The sequence below is a fragment of the Hyperoodon ampullatus genome, assembly GCF_949752795.1.
Source record: "Hyperoodon ampullatus genome assembly, chromosome: 8".
NCBI lineage: Eukaryota > Metazoa > Chordata > Mammalia > Artiodactyla > Ziphiidae > Hyperoodon > Hyperoodon ampullatus.
Window position 1 is genome coordinate 114918593 of NC_136921.1, and position 26522 is coordinate 114945114.

The following is a 26522-nucleotide window of genomic DNA, read 5'->3' on the forward strand; positions in this document are numbered from 1 at the left end:
TGTCCCTCCTGGGGTCTCAGTCCTTCACTTTGCAGAGCCTACCACACACGTGATCCTGGAACAAGCAGCTCAAATCCTACTCCATGGCCGACTGGACCAGAGACACTCCCCTGCCCCCAGGCCCATGGCACAGGAAGGAACCAAGGCTGCAGAGGCAGACGGCGTGGAGGACAGGGGAGGGACGCTGAAGGCTCCTGACCCTAGCTGCTCCCCCGGAGCCCTTCCAGTCTCCTGGGGACCACTCCCTTTGTCACTGCAGTGAGTTTGGTTTTGTAACCAAAAAAGTCGAACTAGGTTGGAATGGCTTTAACTAATGCTGCATCAAACACTAATCTATTTTGGGGTGGCAGCACATCCACCAGTGCTAGTCTAACCACATAAGAAAGTTCAGCTACAGTTTTGTGACAGATGTTTTATTTATAGGGAATTAAAATTTAGGCATATACATGACACAAACATTATATATAGTACTTTCCATGATAGAAGTTATGATACTGCTCACAGAAAGGCCTCAATTCAAATCACACACCGCGTACGCTAGCATGTGCACCTGGGGAGGAAAGCGGGGGTGATGGCCTTTTTGTTTTGATTTTGGTTTAAATAACCTCTGGATGCATTCAAGTAATACTGATCATTTAATGTTCAAAAAACTTTTAATAAACAAATTCCGAGGAAAATTAATTGAAATATTTATAATACGATTTAATTGTTACACAGTATTTCCAATGTACAATCAAGGCAATGCACGACACTTAAAAGGAAGGGAAAAAAAACAATCTATTGCACCCACAGGGAAAAAGGCTTTTTATTCATTTTTGGGACGCTGCAATTCATTATTTATATTAAACATTTACACACTTTAGTAAACGCAGAAGTCCTACATGTAATGCAGCATTGTGGGTAAGAAGCCCCTTTTAAGTCTCCACATGCGAGGCTGACTTTCTGATCATGCTCCCACACGTCAGAGGGCTAACCCTTCTCATGGCACACGTCACGCCCTGCAGCCTGAACTGCAGCACTCTGCCTCCTTGCTCAGTCTCGCGGTGTCTTGTGATGGATGGCATTTCTCCACCTCAGTGTCCTGTTAAATAATCCTGTGTAGAGTCTGAAGCAAATGAATCCACATCCTCGTTCTCGGAGTCGTCACTGCTGTCATCCGCAGCCGGCTCTCCTGTGAGGGCTATGCGAGCATAATCATCGGTGTCTATGGACTTGCAAAAGTGGATGGCATATTTCAGTTTCTCCTCTAGCACCTGCTTACAGGAATACCGGGGCAACTTCAACAAAAAGAAGCAGGTGTAGGATTCAGGAAGGAAGTGGTCAGGAGGGTTGTATTTATCCAATACCTATTAATGAAATATGTGAAATAATCAGAGACTATGTACAAGGACAGGTAAACCTACCATCTATTTTATCATGTTCATTCGACTCTTGACTCTCATTCACATAAAGCATCATACTTTGTTGGCTAAAAATAACAAAATATCAGAAAACACAAAATCTATCCAATTTCATAAATAAAAAGGAACTTATTATTTCCCAGGACTTTCAATTAAAAAATAGCAACTGGTTACTGTGACAATTGCTTTTTACAAACCAATGCTGTGAGATGAGTCAGATGGCTCCACCCAACCCCGGTCAACAAGGTGGGACCCCAGACCCACTGACACGGGGTCCGGTGCAAAGGCACGGGCTTAGCCATCACCCATGTGGGGAAGCTCTCCCTGAATCTATCAGCCCGCTTTCAACCACAACGGATTAAGATGCTAGGAAGCCAGCAAGAACTGTGGACAAACCCCACAAATGACCTCCCTTCTGAGAGGAAAGCTACACACGCTCTCAAAGGTGACTACTTCTGTAACCCTGGCCAGAGGCCCAGGACAGGCTGCACTGGGCAAGGAGCCGTCCCCGAATCCACCCCCCACCACAAACATGCGGGAGAGTGGACTTCCAATCTGTCTCTCTGCGGTAAACTCCACCCCTCAGCACTGCGACTGGCAAAGTCAGCTGAGAGTAGGCAGTGGGGAATCAGGTCATTTCACCCCCAGGGCCTGGCAGGTAGACAGAGACTGTCTCTGACCACGGACCGCAGGGTCAGAACTCAAAGCAAAACTCGATCTGATGAGCGCTGATTTTTCTCAGTAAGCAGCATTACTCAGTGATTCACCTAATTCAACCAGAGAATCAAATAAACACTTTAAGTGATGTGTGTGCTCAACAATCTAGGATACGCTGACATAACGGCAGTGTATTCTGGTGGTGGCCAGGTACACTTTTTAGAAGTAGGCAGTGGTACCCAAGACCTGTAGTCATAGAATTTTGAGCTGTCAAACCAAAGAAGTTACGTGTTTTTCATTTTTGTTTCCGGGGGGGAGGAAAACCACGTAACAGGAGAGACCTGCTCGCCTTCCCAGCGGGGGCAGGGCTGCGTGCGAGGAACACGACCCTCGGCTGACGGGGCGGGGTGTGTCGGGGCCGCACCTGGACGACGAAGTCTCTGCCCCGGAAGTCGGCGATGGTCCTGGGCAGCCTCGTGCGGCCCCACACGAAGCGAAGGAAGAGGGAGCGCTCGGTGTTGGAGAAGGACTCCATCACCTCCCAGAACCACTGGATCAGGGGCGCGGAAGGCTCCACCCCCTTGTACGTCGCCACCGACTTTAGAAGATGCAGGGGGATGTCTGGGCTGCCGCACACCTGCGGAGGGACACGCTTTGCGTCAGCACAGGGTCCACCACTCCCTTCTCCCAGCGCTGGTGTGGGGAGGCCCGGGCGTGGGAGGCCCGAGGGGATGGGTGGGAGGACAGGCGCTGTGGCCCGCCGTGTGCGGGCCGGGGCTGGGCGGGGGAGGCGGGGGCTACTCGCTCCCTGGGCACGTCTTACTTCACCCAAAAGGCACAAGCGTTATCTCAGACCTCCAAGTGCAAGAGCTAACGGAGAGGTGAACTGGGGGCACTGACTCAGTGGATGGCCGTGAGGAGGCACTGCAGGGCGGCGGCACGAGGCGGCGGGCGTACCATTGTCTCCAGCTCATATCCGGTGAACAGAGAAAGAAGGGGCACGGGCACGACTCGGGCCATCCCCTCCCGAACAGCAGCCACCTGCTCGTCAAATTCGTGGAGTCTGAAAGAAAACACTCGCTTTGCACTTCTGTCTTTGGTGACGTAGATCTTGTCCCGCTCATAGCAACCCAGCCTCGCCACACAGACGAGCCAGGTGTGTGCTGTGCAGACGCAGAGTCTCAGAGCTTCTCCCGGAGTGGGGCCATCTCACTGGCACACAGAATGCGACCTCAAGAACTAGCTACGGCTATACGCGTTCCAAGACGCAATTCTCAATCCCCCCCGCCCCGCTTCCCAGGAAGGAGCCGGAGTCCGACAAGCAGAGGCAGCGAGCAGGCCTCACAGCACCCACAGTAAGAACCTCCCGGAAGCAGATGCCGCGTCCAAGGCCCTGGTGACTGGCGAGTTAGGGCACGAGACAGAAAGGACCATGGGTGGACGGCACAAGACACTTGCCAGGACCGGCCTCAGGCAGAGCCCAGCAAGCAAAGCCCACCTGACGCGCGGGGCCTCATCCCAACACCCAGCCAGGTGCTTCTGGAGGGGAAGGCCCCCAAGGAGCACACTGAGCAGACGGCAGGTAGAGGCCATGCAGCAACCGCAACTGACGGTGGCACGAGGGCCAGGCGAGGGGTGGCGACGCCCCAAACACAGCCCTGCTCACGGAGGGGTGGCGCACAGAGGCCTGTGACCTCTGCTGGGACAGTCCCCAAACAGGGGGGTTCTCTTCACCTTGGTATTCTGATCAGAGCCAGGAATCTCGGGTGAGAATAATAAGTACTCCGACCCTGATCACAGTGGAGCCAAGTCCATTAAATGTTACTTGTGGAAAGAACGCAGCCACCCAAGCAAACCATCTCCTGCTATTTTTGCTACTTATCGAGTTGAAATACTGGAGGGCAGACGACCACGCACCTGTAGTTCATTGCGAGCCGGACATACTCGGCGCGGTTGTCCAGGGTGATGTGTGTGTACTTGGAGCTCAGCTGGATGTCCTGGCCGCTGGCGCTGGGCACCGTGAAGGGAAGGCTCATGGCCTCAAACTCCTCCGAGGTGGCCTCGTTGTCACGGATGTACATGAGCCCAGGGATAAAATCTTTATCGACCTTACAAGGGGGGAAGGGAGTCCGTTTGTTGGGTTGGGGTTGTTCCCGCACCCCAGGCCCCAGTTCACACCCGACACGTGGTCGCGCGAGGCCTCCACCTGCCTGGGGCATACGGCAGGGCTCCCGGTGTACCACGCGTGCCGGGAAATGAAAGAGGGGCAGCGGGGAAGCGTGTTACCCGAGGAGCTGAAGAAAGAACGTGTGACAAGGAAGCCTTTAAAGCCACTCACGGAGAGCGCAGCAGGCGCGGCTCCCAGAGGGTCCCAACCTCACTCGTGGCCCCAAGGGAACCACAACTAGGGAGGCCCCGGGAGCCTCAGCTTCCCCCCAGCCGCCCACGGGCTCAGCTGTGCCACAGGAAAGACAGAGGGCTTTCTTATCGGACGTGACCGTACAAGTGGCAAAGCCCGCAAGCAGCTGGTGCGTCAAGCTCTAGAAGCGGACTGGCCTTGTGTCCACACCCCGACTCTGCTACGAGAAGGCGGCCGACGGCCAGCAGCCCTACCACCTGCGAGTATGTCGGCGCCTCGGGACAGCCGGTGCCTCTTAACCAGACCCCAGGGGACGCCCCCCACGGCCTGTGCTGGGCACACAACGTGTCACGTCTCTCAGCCCTCTCCCTCCTGGAGGTTACCTCGCTGAGGTCTGCGATGGTGAGGCTCATCCCAGCCAGCTGCTTCCAGACAGGTTCGGCGAGGCTCAGACTCAGAGGACTCCCGGTCCGGATGGCGATACCCAGTAGCACACCTGCTCGTTCGAAGCACAAGAGACAGGAGATACTTGGAACGGATGACAGAACGTCCAGTCCATTCAGCAACACAGCGGAGACTAACTAGCTCTTCACTGGGGCCTCAGTGCCTTCTAAGCCAACGTTACCCCGATTCACAGACTTAGGTCTGTCCTTCAAACCTCATATCCTACTCTGAATTCATCACTCCCTTCTGCTCCTACGGGTGAGTCTATAACCCTTCTGGTCTTTCCAGCAGCAGCTGTAGCCACAGCGGCCCATCCTTTGACGGCAAAGCCAACAGCTAGAGCTTCTCAAGGAGGCGGTCGCAGTGCCTGGAGAGGTGCGGGCAGTGCCGTGAGTTAATGGGCACAGACCTCAACGAACAGGTGGCCAGATATCAAGACATCCTATGATCTGACCCCAAGTTTCAGATACGTTTAAGATGCAGACACGTGCTATCTCAGATCCTCTGAGGGCCAAAGGCACCTTCTGGTCCTCAGCACACAGCGGCTAATGGTCCAGCTCTGCATGTCCCTGCAGCTACACACTGAGAAAGCTAAAAGGAGATATTTAAAACAGCTACACCACTCCCAAGACACAGCAGCCATTAAGCTAACAGGGCACACACAGCTGAACGGCCGCAGCACTGCGCCCACGCAAGAGGCCCACCCAAGAAGCGGAACATGTTGGTGTGCACGGGCGCCCTGGCAGCCGGGCTGAACAGGTAGCAGTCGCGGTTGGCCCCCGACTCGTCCCTCCCGTTGGGTGTCACGATCAGAAGCGGGGTGAGTCCATTCTGCAGCTCTTCACAGATCTCAGCTATGGACTCACTGTAGCCACCACCACAGTCATCCACAGATTCACCTGGGGGGAGAGGAGGGTCGGCAGCTCACGGTCACTGCGCCAGAGCCCCCTGGGGAGCGGCTGGGGGCCGCTCACTTCTCCTCGCACCACCCATCACACCACCGCCCCTCAGCGCACGCAAGCTCTCACCCACGAACTTGACCTTCCAGACGCGGTGTGGGAGGAGGAGGCTGTCAGGACTAAATGAGCTCATCTTAGCGCACATCTGCCCGAAGACAGACTTGGTCCCATCAGGGCCCGCGAGGCCACCTTTACTCCTTGAACGCTTGACCTAGAGAGGGAGACAAAGAACATACAGAGCAGGGGCCACAGCAGAAAGCACACAGGTGCCGTCTTCGGCAGCCGACCGGCCCTGGAACCCCTGCCTCCAAGGCAGGGCCCCGCGGCCGGTCACCCCTCCCAGTACCCTCGCCTGTCCTGTCCTGGTCACCAGCGGGGGGCGGGGGCAGGAGACCCTACAGACAGCAAGCAGCACCCAGACGTGCGGCATGGCCCCTACAACCTCAAGCCACCGTGAGCGCCCAGGAAGCTCAAGCACAACCCCCCGAGCACACCTGTGCGCGCGTGAAGGGCTGCTGGACCTCCCAGGACTGACCCGTGTCCTCGCCTCCTCCCCCACGCCTGCTGAGGACCCCGAAGACCAGCCTTGAGCTCCTCTTTTTCCCTCCCCTGATGCAGGCTGCCTGCTGGACCGCTGTGCTCATGGGGCCGGGGCGCGCTCGCCAGCACACGCAGCACGGCAGGACGGTGGTGGCTAAGCAAACACGCCCTCAAGAAATCACAGACCACGGGAAGGACAGCAGCAGCCCGGGCGGGCGGGAGCTGCAGCCTGGCTCACCCTCACGCCTTGTGACCTTGCCCACGGTCTCTGTGAAGACGCGGCCAGGAGCCCTGAAAGCGCCCTCCGAGCAGACCATCAGCCCTGGCAGGGCCACCCCCAGGGGCTCTGAGACCAAACCTGGCCTGTAGTATCTGGGCCAGGACGGAGCCTTCCTCCCTTCTTTTCCTCACCTGCACGGACCCTGCTCAACTGTTGGGGTCACTGTGTCTCCCAGTATGATCACTTGTCCCACCTGTATTTCTCATCATAAGCTAAGATTCCCCAACAGATCATAACTATGGCCCTCAAGCCCTCACTCAGTGTGGCCTCAGTAACCCTGCAGCTGCAGCCTAGGCTGTGCTTCAGAATCACCCAAGAAGCTCAGTCTGAAATGACTGCAAAATGAGAAGTTAAGGAAAACACGATTGTGAGAACGTACTTTCACTGGACTCTTCCGGCTAAACTCTCACCATCCTTAACTGCTTCGTGAGTTCTAGGTTGAGTTTGACAGCTAATTCTCCTCACTGCATAAATTACCATTCTCAGGACTAAAAATATAAGGACAATGACAATAATAATAATAGTTTCCCGTGGAGTGAGTTTTCCTGTGCACCACACAGTCAGCTGCACGTTCTCATAGGTCATTTCATTTGACCTTAACAGCAGCTCTCTAAGGCACACAGTGCCCCAGGGGAGAGGGAGCTACAGAAAGGAAGAAGGATGTGTTCCTACGTGAGGGGTAAGACACAGACCTGCTGCCCACCCAAGGCCACACCACCTCCGTTTACAGTGCCACTTAACACAGACTGATGCTCTCAGCTGCTGTGAAGGAACATGGCTATGTGAACACAGCCAGGACACTGCAAGGACAGGGCTGTGTACCTGACACCTCTGGACAGCAGGAATATAGGTGGTTTTAATGGTCTTTAATTTGAATTTTCTAAATTTGCAGAAATGAGCAAGCATTATCTGCAATACATTTAAAGTTTTTAATGTAGACAGATTTTTAGATCCTGTTACAAAATGAAATCAAATTCAAACACAGAGAAACCCTCCAAGAACATGGCCTACTTCTAGTGTCTCTATAGCACTTCCGACAGTAAGAAAATGTCTCCAAGGGCATCCCCACGAGAGAAGGCCACAGCCTCGGGACAGCACAGGGAAGAGGATGCCCTCACCACCCTTCTGGGTCACTGCTGGTGTCTGCGCTCAACGTGGGGTCACAGAATGTCCCCCCCACCACTCTGCTCTACTTTATCTCCCTCTTTGTGGAGGACCTGCCCAAGTTCAAGAGTGTGTTTGAAACCCTGAACTGAAGGGAACCTGGGTCTGGCACCTGAGGACCGCTGGGTAGCCCGGAGTGGCCCCTGTGACATCAATGAGCATTGCACGCTGCGTTGAAGGTTGTTTAGACGCCCTTTAAAAAATGTATAATATAAATTTGTTTGTCTCCTTGCCTATTCTGTTCTTTCAGACACGCACCGAGCGTTTTCATAACTCACTGTGCTGGGGATGCCAAGATGAGAAAAGAAGAGACATCGAGCACACAATGACTGAAAAATGTGCCTGGTGTGGACTCCAGGTTAGCCAGGTTCCCTGGTGCCAAGGCCCCTGGGCTTGGACACCCACACTGGGCCACGGGCCCCAACGTGGTGCCTGTGCACAGCTGAGGCAGGCCTGCAATCCAGGAACGCCCAACTGTCTGAATGAGATGATCAGCTTTCCTCACTTATGAACTTTAGTATTTACGCCCTAATAATGTAGAGCAAACCAAAATGATCCTCCAAGGTGGGGAAATAAAAGCTTTTTTATGACCCTAATTAAACAGCCCGTTTGTGTGTGGAATGGGCTGACTGACCTCCAGCTTCACATTAAACACTATGACGTCGGTGAAGGAACCACTTCCATCAGCATGGTCACATGTGTTCTCCGACAAAGGAAAAGAGCCTGATGCCTTAATTAAAAATGCCCCCAGGAACAGCTCTGGAAGAAAGTCTAGTCATACAGGCGACATCAGGGTAAACACCACGTGCCGACACTACGGCTCGGGGACAAAGCGTCTGCTCTTCAGGGTCTGCTCCTGCCCCAAGAGGTGGGTCCGACTTCGCTCGCCTGGGAAATGTCAAGTGCACACACGCCATCAGCAGTGCTGGGTTTCCTCTGGTTTTAATTGATTCTTTTAGCTCGAAGCTTATATACATTTGGCAGCAGTACAAATTCAGAGACAGTCTACTTTTCACTCCTTCGATGACTACTGTGACACAGTCTTAGTGTACGTGATTCTGGCCTATTAAACCGGCAAAGTCAGCAGCCATCAGAGCCGGGGGGGGTACGAGGCTGGCGGGAACAGGGACCCTGCTCTGCGTCTCAAAACCTAACCCAAGGGGGAGACTGAAGACACACACATAGCTGGAGCCACACCAGCGGGCCCTGCTGTACCCTAGAAAAGCAGGCAGAGCCTTCTAGCCCCCAGCAGAGAAATCAACGTGGGCAGCTGGTTGGCGTAAACAATCCCACGGCCCTACAGCATGGGACGGGGAGGTGCTTATTACAATGCATTCAGAGGAACAGACAGCCAGTAGCAAAAGAGAGTCATCCAGTTCGGGTTACAACCAACAGATACACCCTCCCCCCCCAATGTTAGCAGCAGTTATCACTATGTGGTGGAAATATGGGTCATTTTTACTTTTCCCCTTTTGCTTATCTGGACTTGTGCTTCTGGGTTATCTGAAGTAAGCCTTTCTTCTTTCTGTTACAAAGAAAACCACTAACACTGCCACCTGGCGGTCTCGGCACTGGACGTCTCACACACGTGGCACCTCGCTCTCTAAAGCAGGGGCATGAGAGAAGGTTTGCTACGAGTACTTGCCCCCGGCTGCGGGGACAGGACTCACAACCACAAAGCCGCCACATCTAAGAACAGAAAGCCATCTCCACTTGTTACCTGGATCCGGTTCAACTCCACCACGGGACCGTGCTGGCGATCTCGCACCATAGTTGCTTGTACTACTTTTCGGAAAGCCGCCTCCTAAAACACGACAGACAAAATTTAGAATGTGATACAGAAAGTATTACCCACAGATATTCCACATCACAAAACTCCATTTGTCGGGTCATGGGGTGGCCCAGGGCGGTAGCCTGGCCTCAACACGCAAGCCCACGCAGAGGCTCAGGCAGCCCGCAGGGCCAGTGCTTAGCAGCGCCCCCTGCCTGCCATCTGGAGGCACGGGGCACCCGGCACGCACCGCACAGAGAGAAGCGAGGGCCAGAGCCCGGGGACCACCTGCTCCAAGCGAGGGCTCAGGCCGGGCTCCGAGGGTTAAACATAAAACTGAGGTTTCCCAGCCAAACCGCAAGTCCGCTAGCGGCAGGACTGAGGCACTAAGTATACCGCGTTGCTGTCCCAACAGAGACGCCGGCCACAAAGCCGCAGCAGGGCCGGGGAGCGGGCCAGGGTCGGGACGGGGAGGGCGAAGCCAGCGAGGGAGGGGACTCATGGGCACCGGGCACGGCAAGACACCTGGAAAACCCAGGGTGACGACGGCAAGCGAAGGCAGCAGGCCCCGACTTCACCCGGGGAGACGCGTGCCCGGCGGGGGGGCCTGGGCGCGGGGGACACGTGCGCGCGCGCGCGCGCCTGAGGACGGGAGGAGGGTCCAGACCCCCGGAGGAGGCGGGACCGGTGGCGGCCCCAGGTCCCTGCCGCGCGGACGACCGAGCTCTCTTCTGGAGACAGGGCGGCTGGGGGAGGGGCGGAGGGCGGGCCCCGAGGTGCCGACAGCAAGGTCTGCACCCCCCAGCTTAGGTCAGAGCCTGAGAGCTCCGACCTGTGAAGGCGGGAAGGGCAGAGGGGCTGCCACCACACGGGGGGCCCACAGACACACCCCCCGCGCCACAGAGGCAGGCCGCTCCCCACGCACTCCTGCACGCCCTCCACCCCGAGGACCACCGCCCTCCCCGCCGCCCGGCCCTGCTCGAGGCACGCGCTGCCTTCCCCACGGAGCGCCCCGCCGGGCCCCGCCCTCCTGTGGCTCACTCTCTTCTGGGCCCTGGTAACAGGTCTCCACAGTCACCAACGAAACCCACTCCCTAGAACTTCCAGCAGGGGCGGTCCTTTCCAACGAGGACCAGAAGAGAGGCCGATACCCCCGCGGCTGAGGGTGCCTTTCAGCCTCCCCGGCCGTCCCCGCCCTGCGCTCCCAGCCTGCAGGACACTCACACACTCGGCGTGAGACACGTGCTACCTCTCGCTTTGTTTCCCCCCTACAAGGAGAGGCTTTTCCCCTTTTACTGCTTATTATCACCTCCGCTTTGAGGGATTAAAAAAAAACGGTGAAAGTAATCAAATTTGCCATTTCTATTACTGAAAAATGGTTGAAGTAAAGTCTCATATTGATTTTACCGCCCACAGTTTTTTCCTGCTCTGGGTCATCAGAGAGCTCTTACCATTACCACAGTCCTCATCACTGTCTACGTGTCTCTAAGCCACACATAAAAATAAAACGTGTGCACCAGTCTCCTTCGGCCAGGTATTTTAGGAAATAAAGCTAATTCCGAAAAAAAATCTGTTTGGACAGTACTCCAAAACATCTAAATTTTATTATCATTAAGAATAGACCAGGGGCTTCCCTGGTGGCACAGTGGTTGAGAGTCCGCCTGCCGGTGCAGGGGACACGGGTTCGTGCCCCGGTCCGGGAAGATCCCACATGCCGCGGAGCGGCTGGGCCCGTGAGCCATGGCCGCTGAGCCTGCGCGTCCAGAGCCTGCGCTCCGCAACGGGAGAGGCCACAGCAGTGAGAGGCCCGCGTACCACAAAAAAAAAAAAAAAAAAAGAAGAGACCATAACCTTGGATAACAATATATGTCACAGAATCAGACTCTTCAGGACTAGAATTCCTCAATTTGACCTCTATGCTTTTTTTTCCCTATACAAATATTCCCCCTACCATACAACAACTGAGCCTCTTCCAGGACATCCCGTCAAGCTGCTTGCCAGAAACTTGATGACTTCAGGCATTCCATTCTAGAAAGCTCAAATTATTACAAACGTCAATGGGTCAAAGTTTCTCTCATGACTTTCAGAAGCCTTCATTCATGATTCTTTTCAGAGGCTGTTAAACTACCCTTCGGCCAAGAATTTCTACATATCCTGGTACCGAACTTCTATCTAAGCGATCTGTAACGTCTGGGTCCCTCTGTTGGACATCCCCTGGGGAAGAAATTATCCCATTATTTTTCCTTCCTGCTGCCAGTAGGGATTTGCCATAAAGCCTCAAGGCCAGAACAGCAGAGAGCACTGCAAGAATGGAAGCTTAGTTCTGCCAACCCGCTTCTGGGGAGGTGGGAAGCAGAGATTACAGGGGGAAAAGGCAGCACCACACTCTTCATTTTTAGCAAACGCTCCAAAAGAGAAGAGATTTTTGTCTGTTTCGATGCATTCTAAGTACCCAGGACAGAGCCTGGCACATAGTAGGTGCTCAGTGAACGTTTGCTGAATGAGCTGTATTCAATATATTCCTAATTTAGGAATTTTTGTTGGATAAAACTTACTGAAGATACCAGTATCACCTACAGTAAAAACTGCTACCAGAGCGGTACCTTTCCCTGGGATATCAGAACGCCTCGCAGAGTGCCGAAGCCCACAGAAGGCCCGAGTCCAGTTTCATCGAGGGAGCCCTCCAGGTCAAACATGGGGATGCAGGGGCAAAAGAGCTCTGAGATGTGATGCAACAGCAGCAGCCGGTTCCGCAGTGCTATGATGGGGATTTCCTGCAAGTGATTGTACTCCATGGGGACCTGAAACATGGAAACTGCGTTAAGTCAACTTAGGTGCCAAACGCACAGATGAGCCGTTGTATAGTACATAGATTCTGAAAATACTGTTTTTGAAAACAGAGGAGCACTATGACTTTTGAGTTTGGTTTAAAAATATCTTGCTGGTGGTTGAGAGTCCGCCTGCCGATGCAGGGGACACAGGTTCGTGCCCCGGTCCGGGAAGATCCCACATGCTGCGGAGCGGCTGGGCCCGTGAGCCGTGGCCGCTGGGCCTGCGCGTCTGGAGCCTGTGCTCCGCAACGGGAGAGGCCACAACAGTGAGAGGCCCGCGTACCGCAAAAAAAAAAAAAAATATATCTTGCTGTTTCTAAAATAATATTCTGGCCATTTTGCCTGAGCCAAGAAACGTAAACCAAGGAGAATGTTAAAAAAAATTAGCGTATAGAAATATATTTACTACAGAAAACATGCAGCCTGAACTACCAGAATGGTTTTATATAGTTTATCAAATGTTGAATAAAGGTGACACACTGATTACACACAGAATGTCGACTGGCATGAATAATTAACGTTCTTAAAAATACTGTTCTTACCACTACCAATAATTATAAATTATTGTCAGTAGAGCACCTCTGGAAATGCATAAGGGGAAAACCAAGTGTGCGCACGCGTAATCCAATACGCAGGCCGTAACTGTCACAACCTGCATGCCTGCTGGCCCACTCGCCCAACCGCCACTGACCTGGGCAGGGAGCTTCCCGGCACTGGCGGGCTTGCTGGTCGACCAGGCGAGGGTGTGTGCTGAGCCACAGGCCACGCGGTTGACCTTCTTGCCCTGAAGAGCAGCTACCAGCCGAGGCCTCTGGATGGCATTTGTCGTTCCATCTCCCAGCTGTCCCTCATCGTTGTCGCCCCACGTATAAACTTCACCTAATGCAGTGGATTTAGAACAAGGACTGGTATACTAGCACCAATGAACGCACAGCCACCACCATCTTCCCACACATACAGTCCTCGCTGCCCTCCAGCTGGCTGTCGGCGGTCGTCTGTGCAATGTTAACCTTACGGTGATCCAGATGTCTCTAATCACAACACTCAAAGAGGGAACAGGCTTCCCAGGACCCTTCCCCTGCTGCTAACACGGCTCTTCCAACCGTGTCTGTTCACAGGACTAAGCACGTAACTGGAGCAGTTCTTAATCAGAACAAGTAACATCAAAACAGATGGTAAATACTTACAGTCCAAATTGATTGTGTATGTCAAAGGAAGAGAAAGTCAGTTTTTAACTAAACAGAATCCATGTTTTAAAGGAACATGCTGTTCTTCCAATGGTTATTCATGTCCTAAACGTGAGGTAGGAATCTCTCATTCATATCTCACTGATGAGAATCGTGTTTTTCAGCACACCATACTAGATCCCAACCATGAAACACCACTGTATGGCAAGGTGGTGACTAGAACAGAAGTGAGTCTAGTTCTCTAGAAACATCACAAGCCTTGCAAATCCACAGACTCCTTAGGGTGCCATGAAGCCATAAGCACCACTGTTCAAAGTGCAAGGCCCGCATGCTCAAGGGCAGTGTGCTTGTGTCCTGCCCCTTTCTGCTTGGAGAACTCAGTCCTAACGCCACTGGGTAGGGGTCAGAGTGCAATGGGAAGAGAGCCTCTCTGCAGAGGTGCAGCCGGGTGCAGGGAATCAGAGTGCACGAGAGACAAGAACTTCCACACAGAGGGTAGGATGTTCACAGTAGAACAGGCTGGCTACACCACCTTTATCAGGTGACTGATATTAACACCATTAGTAACGGGACAAAGAGAACATGCATGTCCCCTGATGAACTGAGAATGAATTAGGAATGCAGGATAAATTAAGATCAAAGACGCGCAACCTGCATCTACTGAGGAAACATCAAACTCAAGTTGAGAAATGTTCTACAAAATAACCAGCCTGTAACCAGTGTGAAAAGTGTCAAGGTCCAAGAAGACTGGAGAAGACTGACAAGGCTGACCCTGAGGGGTGACTGAGGGTCGTCTCAGAATAGAGATAAGAGCAGCACGGCTGACAGAGCCCGTGTTGTGAGGGGAGAGAGAGGGAGGTCAGGTGGAGTGACAACTGTGTGTATTTTCTCACTGAAGGCCATGTTGTGATTAGGTAGCCCAGGGCCCGTCACTGTAGGAAATACACACTTGTTCAGGGTAATGGGGCACCACGGCATCACCTATCTCTCACATGGAAAAAGAAAAAGTTCTTTGTACTACACTTGCAACTGTTCTCTAAGTGTGTTATATATATGTTTCAAATTTTTTAAAATTATAATAAAGGAAATAAAAGTGTGTTGTAGTTTCTTCATCAAGAACTACATCAGTCCCACCACAAGCCACAGAAGTTGCATATTCATATATGAAACTCATTCATCGAAACTAATTAAAGGGCACGTGTTCATATAATTCACCGAAGCCTTTTAAAGGGAGCAAAATTGGGGGAATGGCAGCTTTCCAGCAGCCACCATACTCCCCGGCCCCTTCACGCCACCGTCAATGCCAGCAACGGCAAGCTGAGACCCTCTCGTAACTGGAAAATCTCTCCGTCCTCTTCTTCCACCACATCTCTCTCACTGATCTTCTGCCTCCTTTTCTCCACTGAAGGGTGTGTGAGATTTTACTAGGCTCACCTAATGATTCAGAATATTTCCGTACTGTAAAGTCAGCTGATTTGGCAATCTTAACTCCATCCGTAATTCCCTTTTGCCATTATCTTGGGGTTCCCAAGACCACCCTCCGTTTTGATGATTCACTAGGAGAACTCCAGGACTCGGCATATATCATACTCAGAGCTATCATTCATTACAGTGAAAGGACACAAAGCAAAATCACCAAAGGGAAAAGGCACGTGGGTGAAGTGCAGAGAAAACCAGGAGCCAGCTTCCAAGGGTCCCCGCCCAGTGGAGTCACACAGACACACTTAGTTCCTTCAGTAACAAGTTGTGGCCCCTTGGGACGTGCTGTCCAGCAGGGACATAAGGGACTCGGTGCCAGGGTGCTGACTGGGGCAGGTCAGGCAGGCACTCTGCCTGGCACGTACCCGAGTTCCAGACCCCCAGAAGGACGCAGGTTTCAGCAGAGACCACGCTCTTTGCAAACATTCTAACAAAGCCTCCTTCGATCAGGGCTGGTGGGAGCCCTCCTGAAATCCAGGCTCCCAGGAGCCAGCCAAAGGCCAACCTTGCAGGCGAGTGTTTCTAAAAACAGCCGCGTCAGGCCTGCTCTGTTAGCCACGAGACACAACATGTTCACCGGTGTTAACACCAGGGGCTGAAGATTTCAGAGTGTAGTATGACTCTCCCCATCCCGCCTCCACCTCAGAGCCACGCGTATTATCCCTGAGCCGGCCTCTCAGATCAAACGCCTCCGAGTTACAAGGTCGGGCCTCCACCTACCGTCCTCGGTGCAGCACACACAGTGCAGGGAGCCGGTGGCAATGGCAATGACTTTCTTCCCCTGCAGCCCTTGGACCTGCCGCGGTCTTCTAACATGGTCGTCAGATCCATGGCCCAGCCTGTGATAATCACCTTTGCCCCTGCACACAAGGAAACGTGGGACTTGTGAGTGCAAAGCCATCTTGGTGACCACCCTGTGCCACCCTCCTGGAGCAGACACCACACTGACACTGCAAGACACAAACCACAGCCTGCCCCAGAAGCCACATTTCTATCTACAAAAAGGCAGTTAAAGCGACTTCTAATGAACAATCTGGATTTGGTGGACTTAAATAAATAGGATCTTGCATACCAAGTATAGACAGCACCAGATTTGGTCAGGGCGACAGAAAACTGGGACCCGCATTCCACTTTAACCACTCCAAGGCCTGTCAGAGAATCAATCTAGAAGGGAAAAGGCTCAGTTAGACTGATTCAATCAAGGTTTCTGCTGACGGCTGCACCCATATAGAGACCACAGTAATGCGAATAGAGAAGTCGGAAAGCCCTCACTCCTACGCCAAACGTTTACTACGACGTAAAACCCCACTCCACACAGCCAAGTGTTCTCAGAAGGGGCAGGAGCCCTGGCTCTGAGGGCACACAGGCTGCAGGTGGCCAGGCGCCCACGCCACCACCCGTGAGACCTGCCACACACTGCTGGAAATAAACACGTCACTGTTGAAGGTCTATGATCGCTTTCCCCAGCAACCACTCTCCCAACTCCATTTGTCTGTGTGATGTGGTGGCTCCATTCTCCGGCAAGCCCTGCACTTCCCATCTGCCCTCCAGCCCTCTCAGATGCACAGGCCCACAGGGAAGAAGTAGGTAATGGGGGACGGACGGCCAAGACAACCAGGGTTCTGACTTCAGACACAAGCAATCCATCTGCCTAGGTTATTCCAATTACACACGACGTTGGTCAGTCCGTGTTGGACCCCACTTCCAGTCCTGCATGCTCAAGGGTGCAGACCCTTCACAGCCAGCGCCCAGAGCTCTTGCTGGGGTTCATTTACTTAGCTGACGTCTTTCCTCACCTAGCAAACTATGCTCCTTATTACCTGTGACTGTTTCCAGACTCAAGTTCTCAAACTTAAATTTAAATTCATTAGCCCCTAATTCTCTTAGTTTTCTCCTCACCCTACCCCCATCACAATGACAGCAGTAACGGCCTCCACCCCGCAACACCCCCCAACGCTCGGCATCTCAACCCTGCAAGGTGCAAAGCCTTTGTCTAATGCCTTCTTGACATACGAAAGCCCACAACAACTTTTTCATAAATGTGGAAACCATGAGTAACCTGTAACGTGGTTAAGATACCGTATACCTGTGAGGGAAAAGAGCAAGTGGTGGTAAGGACAAGGCGGCAGCCTCGAGTCCCAGGTCTTCCAGCAGCACCTGCCAAGGAGGCCCCGAAGAAGAGGGGTGTCTCCTTGCAGCCAGCCTCATGGCACAGAGGTGCAGGTGCCTCAGGTGACGTGCTCTTCATCAGGCCCTGGCTCTAGCCGGCACCTGCCAATACCACTCGAAGCTTGCTGTGCCCACACTGCCCAGCATGGCAGCACACGCAGCTCCTGAGCACGTGAACTGTGGGCAGCGCAAGCGAGGGAGTGAATTGTAATGTCACTCACTCTTAACTGATTTACGTCAAAACTTAAGTAGTTGTGCGTGGCCAGCGGCTGCTTTGCTGAGCAGCACGGCTCTGAGAAGAACAGCTCGGCAGCCCCAGCTCAGGCTCCTATTCTGAAGCCCCCAGTGGTTCCCCACCCCCTCCCCAGGCCGCACATGCACCACGTGGGTCTCTACTCTGCACGCGCAGTCTCAGAGCCCCAACACGAGAGGATGCCAAGCAGAGACAACTTCTAGCTTTCCTTCACGGCACCGACACTCCCAAGTCCACAGCAAATCACCTCAGGTGAACAGCCCTGCTGTGTTCTCGTCCCGCGGGCCACTAGGTGGTCAGCATGAGACCCAAACACACAGATGAACTTAACCTCCGCCAACTCCCTATTCACGAGGGCAAAACACAGCCGCGATCACAAACGTCGATAAACCGCCCAGGGCCGCTCGCCTCAGGCGGAGGCTCTTCTCTTGGCTTCTCACAGATGTCCATCCAGCAGCCTCCGGCTAAGCCAGATGCGGCCTTTCAGCAAATACTAGTGCAGTGCGTGGCTACACACCTCTGTGAACTGAAGAGTGGGAACAAGTCGTCCTCCTCAAACAGGTCCGCACGCTAAATAAAACCACGGGCTGCGCGATGCCCCGCTGACCACAGACATTCCCGAGAGAGCACGAAACGGTGCTTAAAACTATCTTCATACCTCTGCGTCTTTCACTCCCTTTTCACCCAGTGACCCATCGTGTGTTTTGCAAAGAAGCTAAAGGTGAAGCGAGGCTACTCCTGAGACGCAGGCGGCGGCAGGCAGCGTACCTTCACGGGCGCCTTGCAGCCGTCGCTGCCCCCTCTGCCCAGCTTGCCGTAGTCCCCGTCCCCCCAGGACCAGACGGTGTCGTCCTCCGTGAGGCAGAGGGTCTGGGCGTCCCCACTGCCACAGGCAACGTCGACCACACGGTGGCCCTGCAGCACCTCCACCTGCAGAGAGAGGGACACTGAGGACATCCGACCGCAACAGAAAGGAGGCTCTCCTCGGAGGGGCTAACGTGCTGGGACTTGGGGGGTGGGGCGAGGGTGCCTGTCTTAATTCTTTACAAAGAACAGGGAATCTTAACGGTCCTGCAGGCCAAGACAGAAGACACCCTCGCATATCTGAACTATGAGCATCTCAGCGGGAGGAGGCAGGTCCCAGTGTCCAGTGCTCAGTCCTGCCGCTCACCCCACAGCCTCACCTGAATCACAGCAGACAGCCCAGAAGACAAAGCCTCTAGCTAGATGCCAAGTAATATTTACTAGTGTAGATAAAAGGGTATTTCAAACGCTATCCTGTTTAAACGACCCATGGAATATATACCAAGGTGGTTTTTATTCCCACCAAAAAAAACCACTGTTAACTCTGAAACTAAAAAGAATCTGGAACAGGAAATATTATGGATTTTTAAAAAGCATAACGACAATGGCAAGCTGTCCCTCCAGGCCTCCCGAGCACAGCTCCTCCTCACCAGCTTTGGCTTCAACTGGTCCTCACTGTCACTGTGCCCCAGGCGGCCATACCGGCCTTTGCCCCACGTGTAGAGGTCCCCGGCTGCAGTGACACAGGCGCTGTGGGCTCCACCAGCAGCGACATCAACCACCTCTATTCCTCTCAGAGACTCAATGACACGAGGACGGTCACACGGACTGCAAAAGAGGTCCCCAAAGATAACTGAAATAGTTTCATTCTTAAATATTCTTAAATTATTAAATATAGGCTATTGGTTTGTTGCTCATTTATTCAATGTACACCTCTCAACCTACATACATCTGTCAAGTCAATGATTCAATCAATCTGGAAGAATCATTCAGGCCTGAACTCAAAATCACGTAATTCCCTACCTACCTCCTTTTATACAAGCTGCCCAAATGCCAGAGAGGAGATGTACAGTCTAAATCAGGGGCTGAAAGACCAGCACTTACAGATGGGCCATGTCTGGCCTATGACCTGTTTTTGAAAGGCCAGTGAGCTGAGAATGGGCTTTGCATTTTTTAAGGGTTGTAAAACAAACAAACGAAAACCACGAAAGAAGGATATACAACAAAAACTGTATGTGGCTGGCCTAAAATATTTATGACTATCTGGCCTTTTGCAGAAACAGCCTGTCCACCCTTGCTATAAATCAACATTTCATTTAAGGAGTCAACTAGTCTATATATAACATGGCAAGCCTGACGACAAACTTCTTTTTCTTATTACTGAGTTTTGAAAGCTATTTATAATGATCTTGGATATAAGACCTGAGTCAGATATAGGATGTGGTAAATATGCTTTCCCAGTCTGTGGCATGTGATTTCCATCCCTTAACAGTGTCTCTCAAAGAGAAGTTCACAAGTTTTATAAAGTCCAATTTATCCTAGTTTTCTTTACTGGATTGTGCTTTTGGAGTTCTATCTAAAAATCTTCGTCTGACCTAAGCTCACAAAAGTTTTCTCTCATGTTTTCTTCTAGAAGTTTTTAGTTGTAGGTTTTAGATTTATGAGTTAATTTTGGATATGATGCAAGATAAGAATTCAAGTTCAAAGACTGAGGTGTTCCCTTAGGCAAGGCCGAAGATTTCAGTCTGTGGTATTTGGAATTTAGGCTGCAGTCCTTGTTTTTGGATGGATCGCTGGGTCTGTGGCACGGTCCATGCTTTAAACCAGATCTGAACAGAAGAATGGCTACTTGGCCCAGGTAGAAGTAGATGAAGTATTTGGTTGAATTCTGGATATTAATGGCACAAGATAAGAATTTAAGTTCCCTGTTTACCATACGGTTGTCCAATTGTTCAAAACCATCTGTTGAAAAGACTATCTTTTCTCCAGTAAATTGTCTTTGCACTTTCGTATTATGCACTGCAAACTGTGAGGGAGGAATCAAGTTTCATTTTTCCACACTCACTGTATCCGTATTTGTGGGTACGTTTTTGGACTTCCTCTCCTATTCTGCTCCACTATTTCTCACTCGTTAAAATAATACCACACTGTCTTGATTACTGTATCTTTAAAATGAGACTCGAAGTTAAATAGTGTCAGTCCTCCAACTCTGGCTCCTCATTTGCAAAGCTGTCTTGACTACTGTAGGTACTCTTCACTTCCACATGAATTTTATAATCAACTTGTCAATTTCTACAGAAATTTTGATTGGGAAGGGGTTGAATCAATAGGTTAATTTGGGGAAAACCAAGAAATCAACAATACTGAGTCTTCCAATCCATGAACACAGCATACTCCTCCATTATTTTAGGTCTTTTAAAATTTCTCTCAGCAATATTTTATAGTTTTTTGTCTGTAAGTTATCCATATCTTTGGGTCAAATTTATTCCTTACTATTTCAATTTTAGGGGGAGGGTACCATAAATGGTATTTTAAAATTTCAATTTCTGATTGCATATGTATATGTATAAAGACACACAGTTGACTTTTTTTAATGCAGAAATGTTTCCTTTATTTGCCCTCAATCGACTTTTATTTACTGATCTTCTCTCTTGCAACCCTGCTAATCACACTCATTAATTCTAGTAGCTTTTTTGTAGATACCATCAGATTTTCTACATAAATAATCATATTATGTGTAAATGGACAGCTTTAATTCTCCTTCCAATCTGAATGCTTTTGTTTTTTTGTAGATACCATCAGATTTTCTACATAAATAATCATATTATGTGTAAATGGACAGCTTCAATTCTCCTTCCAATCTGAATGCCTTTTACCTCTTTGCATCGTTGTGCTGCACTTGCTAAACCTGCTAAACAACACTGAGTACAACTGGTGACAGACAGCAGCAGATGTCCTTGTCCTGTTCCTGCAGATAGGGAAAGCGTTCAGCTTGTCACCACCAGGTACCACATTAGCCCTAGCTTTCTTTCTTTCATTCATTCATTCATTTGTTTATTTATGGCTATGTTGGGTCTTCGTTGCTGTGTGTGGGCTTTCTCTAGTTGTGGCGAGCGGGGGCTACTCTTCATTGTGGTGCGTGGGCTTCTCATTGCAGTGGCTTCTCTTGTTGTGGAGCACGGGCTCTAGGCACTCAGTAGTTGTGGCTCGCGGGCTCCAGAGCGCAGGCTCAGTAGTTGTGGCACACGGGCTTAGTTGCTCCGCGGTATGTGGGATCTTCCCAGACCAGGGCTCGAACCCGTGTCTCCTTCATTGGCAGGTGGATTCTTAACCACTGAGCCACCAGGGAAGTCAAGCCCTAGCTTTAACAGAGATTCCCTTTACCAAGCTGAGAAAGTTTTCTCTCATTCCCAGACTGCTGAAAGTTTTTATCAGAAACAAATGTTAGTTTGCCAAATGCTTTTCCTCCTTTCATCTACTGAGATAATCTATATAGTTTTTCTTTTTTACACTGATCAATTTTCTAATGTTAAAACAATTATTCAGTACTGGCAAAAACATCATTTGGCCTTACTGCTTTATCCGTTTACATATTGTTGGATTCAACTTTCTAAAATATTAAGAATTTTTACATCTATGCTCATGAAGGATATTGGTCTATATTTTCCTAATAACATCTGAGTCTGGTTTTGATATAAGAATAAAGCTGTCCTCAAAAAAGTAAATTGGCGAGAATTCCCTCCTCAATTTTCTGAAATTGACCAGTGAAGAACTGGTATTATCTGTTACTTACATGTGTGGTAGAAATCACCAGTCATATATCTGGTCCTGAGGATTTATTTGTGGGAAATTCAATTTCTTAAATAGACACAGGGCCATTCAAGTCATCTAATTTTTCTTGAGTGAGCATTAAAGAATGTGTGTCCTTTGAGGAATTTGTCCATTTCATCTAAAAAGTTCAATCTGTTGGCATAAAGTTATTTAATATACTTCATCTTTCAATAACTACATTCTGCAGTGATGAAAACTCCCTCACTCCTGATATTGCTATAATTTGTGTGTGTCTGTGTATAGATAGATAGATTAGTCTAGATGGAGGTTTTATTGATGATGCTAACTTTCTCAAAGAACCAACTTCTGTTTTCTTTAATTTTTCTCTATTTCTCTGTTTTCTATTTCATGGATTCTTGCTCTGATCTTTCTTAGTTCCTTCAACCTGTTCACTTTGTCTTTCTTATTCTAGTTCCTTAAAGTAGAAGCTGAGGTCATTGTTTAGAGATCATTTTTCTTTTATAAAAAGGCATTTCATGCTATAAATCTCCTTCTAAGTACCGCTGCTGCTGGATCCCACACATTTTATTTTTTATTTTTTTTTTTTCGGTACGTGGGCCTCTCACTGCTGTGGCCTCTCCCGTTGTGGAGCACAGGCTCCGGACGCGCAGGCTCAGCGGCCATGGCACACAGGCCCAGCCGCTCCGCGGCATGTGGGATCTTCCCAGACCAGGGCACGAACCCATGTCCCCTGCATCGGCAGGCAGACTCTCAACCACTGCGCCACCAGGGAAGCCCCCACACATTTTTATATGTTGTTTTCATTTTCACTCAGATCAAAATTCTTTCTAATTTAGCACTGATTCCTTCTTTGACCCATCAGTTATTTTTAAATTTTAGTTATTTTTACATTTTATTTACTTTCCAAATATATGGAGGATTTTCCATACTTCATGGTAATTGATTTCTAATTAATTCCATTGTGGTCAGAGAAAATCTTTTATATAACTTGAATCTTTTTGATTTATGAGATTTGTTTTCTGGCCCAAATTACAGTCTATATTGGCAGCTGTTCCACGTGTACTTGAAAAGAATGTGCTTTTGTTAAGTAGTGTTGTATAGTGGTAATTAGATCAAATTGGTGGACAAAGTTGTTCAGGTCTTCTGACAAATCTTCTATCCACCTATCAGTTATTGAGGGAGGGATATTAAAATCTACAACTGTAAATTTGTTTCTCCTTGCAGCTCTGTCATTTTGTTTAATTTCATATATTTGGAAGATCTATTATTAGTCGTGTAAACATTTAGGATTATTATGTCCTCTTGATGAACTGACCACATCATCAGCATAAAATGACCCTTTTTATCTCTGTTGATATTCTCTGATGTTACATCTAGTTTGTATAATATTAATATAGGCATTCCAGGTTTCTTTTAATCTGTGTTAGCGTATTTTCCCACCCTTTTATTTTTAATCGATTTATGTGTTTAAATATAGACATGCTAAATACAAAGTTTGTTCTATGTAGCATATTGTTCGATCTTGCTTTTATATGCATTCTGACAATGACTTTTAACTGTGGTGTTTAGATCATTTAACATTTGATGTGATTGTTAATATATTTTGGTTTAGATGTATACCTTACTATTTGTTTTCTATTTGTCTCATCTGTTTACTCCATTTTTTTTCTTTTTTCTGGTTTCTTTCGAGTATGTTTTTTGATTCACTTTAACTCCTTTGTTGGCTTATCAGATAAAACTTTTTGTTGCGTTATTTTTGGGGTTGCTTTGGCAGATTTAGAATGCATCTCTAACGATTAGAGTTTAGTCTGGGGTCATGTACTACATCATGTATAGTATAAGAACTTCACAACAGTATTATGTCCATTTCCTGCCTCTAACCCCAGCCTCTGTGCTACTGCTGTCATAGATTTTACTCCTATGTATGTTTTAAGCATCTCAGTTCATTTTTACCATATCCTGAAAACATTCAATTATCTCTTAAAGAGATTTATATAATAAGGAAAAACATCATGATATTAACCCATGTAGTAATTTCCTCATTCATTTGTATAGATCCCTGATTCCATCTGGTATAATCTTCCTCTGGTTTGAAGTAATTCCTTTAAATTTTTAGTTGTACAGATCTGGAGGTGGTGAATTATTTCAGCTTTTGTATGCCTGCGTAAGTCTACTTCAAATTCATTCCTGAAAAAATAATTTCATTGAGTAAAAAAATCTAGGCTGACAGTTATTTTTACTTTCACTATCTCCCACTGTATTCTAGCTTACATTATTTCTTATCAGAAATTCACCATCACCCTTTACCTTTTATTCTGTACATAACTGGTATTATTCCCCCTGGCTGCTTTAAAATATTCTGCTCCTTATCAATGGCCTTGAGCAATTTGATTATGATGTGCTTTGGTGTAGTTTCCTTCATGTTTCTCTTGCTTAGGGTTCTCTGAGCTTCTTGAATGTGTGGGTTTATAATTTTCATCAAATTTGAATTTTTTTCAGCCATTACTTCTTCAAAATCCCCATCTTCATCACTTTTGGCAACTCCAATTATGCATGTATTGGGCCATTTGAGGTTGTCCACAGCTCACTGATACTACGGTCTTTTTATATATTCTTTTTTCTGTTTCATTTGGATAGTTTCTACTATTATATATTCAAGTTCACTGACCTTTTCTTCTGCAATGTTTAATCTGCCATTAATCCCATGCACCATATTTTTCATCTTAAACATTGTATTTTTCTTGGACATTGTATTTCTTTATGACTTTGATTTGGGCATCTAAATATCTTTCAGTCTCTACCTAACATGTTCAAGTTTTTCCTCTAGCTTACTGAAGATAGAACTGTTTCAGTGTTCTTGTCTAGTAATTCTATCACGTGTGTCGCTTCTGGGTCAGTTTCAATCAAGTGACTTTTCTCCTTATATGGGTTGTATTTTCCTTTTCTTTTGTGTGCCTGATAAACTTTTTATAGCTTTATTGAGATAAAATTGACATATAATATTGTGTAAGTTTAAGGTGCACAATATGAGTTGATAGATGTATATATTGTGAAATGGTTACTACAATAAGGTTAGTTAACAAATCCTTCACCTCACGTTTACTTTTGTATGTGTGTAGTAAGAACATTTAAGATGTACGCTCTTAGCAACTTGCATATGTACAATACAGTATTGTTAACTATAGTCACCATGCTGTACATTAAATCCCCGCAACTTATTGATCTCATAACGAAGTTTGTACTCTTTTAGCAACATCTCCCCATTTCCTCCACCCCCAACCCCTGGCAACCACCAATCTGCTCTCTACTTCTATGAGTTCAGCTTTTTTAAGATTCCACATATAAGTGAGATCATACAGTTTTTTTTCTCTGACACATTTCACTTAGCATAAAGTCCTCAAAGTTCATCCACATTGCTGCAAATGGCAGGATTTCCTTTTTCATGGTTGAGTAATATTCACATACACACACACAACACACACACACAACACATTTTTCTTTCTCCATTTGTCTGTCAATGAACACTCAGGGGTTGTTTCTTTATCTTGGCTATTGTAAATAATGCTGCAATGAACATGGAGGTGCAGATATCTTTTTGAAATAGTGGTTTCATTTCCTTTGGCTATATGCCCAGAAGTGAGATCATTGGATCATATGCTAACTCAATTTTAAATTTTATGAGGAACTTCCACACTGTTTCACACAGTGGCTGCACCAATTTACATTCCCACCAACGATGTACAAGGGCTCCCTTTTCTCCACACCCTCGCAAGTACCTGTTACCTCTGGTCTTCTTGATGGTAACACTTGGGAGGTGATATCTTATTGTGGTTTTGATTTGCATTTCCCTGATGATTTAGTGACCTTGAGCAATTTTTCACGTGCCTGTTGGCCATTTGTAGGCCTCTTGGAAAAATGCTTATTCAGGTCCTCTTCCCATTTGTTCATTGGGTTAGTTGGTTTTTGTTTGCTATTAAGTTGTATGAGTTTCTTATGTATTCTGGACCTTAACCCCCGACCAGTTATATGATTTGCAACTATTTTCTCTCATTCCATAGTTTGCCTTTTCACTGTGTTGTTTCTTTTGCTGTGAAGAAGCTTTTTAGTTTGACGGAGTCCCACTTGTTTATTCTTGCCTTTGTTGCTTGTGCTTTTGGTGTCATAGCCAAAAAATCATGGCCAAGACCAATGTCAAAGAGCTTTTTCCCTATGTCTTCTTCTAGGAGTTTTATCATTTCAGGTCTTAAAGCCAAGTCTTTACTCCATTTTGAGTTAATTTTTGTGAGTGGTGTAAAAGAGTGGTCCAATTTCATTCTTTTGCATTTGAATATCCAGTTTTCCCGACACTACTGGAGAGACATGTGCCTGATCATTTCTGACTGGATGAACAACACTGTGAATATCATCTTGCTGGCTGCTTGGTATGTTTGTAT

At 48.8% G+C, this 26522-nt stretch overlaps 1 protein-coding gene across 1 annotated transcript in view; it reads right to left on the reverse strand.

Moving 5' to 3' along the window:
• Positions 1-416: 416 nt before the first annotated feature.
• Positions 417-26522, reverse strand: part of HERC2 (HECT and RLD domain containing E3 ubiquitin protein ligase 2) — a 222286-nt gene continuing 196180 nt past the window's right edge. Inside the window, exons 79-92 of the mRNA XM_079710369.1 lie at positions 18948-19125; positions 18262-18423; positions 16144-16235; positions 15792-15931; positions 13097-13284; positions 12178-12375; positions 9524-9607; positions 5889-6030; positions 5565-5759; positions 4800-4912; positions 3975-4165; positions 3015-3120; positions 2482-2694; positions 417-1346 (exon numbers count right to left, since the gene is read on the reverse strand). Coding sequence (XP_079566495.1) covers positions 1074-1346; positions 2482-2694; positions 3015-3120; positions 3975-4165; positions 4800-4912; positions 5565-5759; positions 5889-6030; positions 9524-9607; positions 12178-12375; positions 13097-13284; positions 15792-15931; positions 16144-16235; positions 18262-18423; positions 18948-19125 — 2275 coding nt within the window. The 3' untranslated portion in view covers positions 417-1073. The remainder of the gene's footprint in view (positions 1347-2481; positions 2695-3014; positions 3121-3974; positions 4166-4799; positions 4913-5564; positions 5760-5888; positions 6031-9523; positions 9608-12177; positions 12376-13096; positions 13285-15791; positions 15932-16143; positions 16236-18261; positions 18424-18947; positions 19126-26522) is intronic.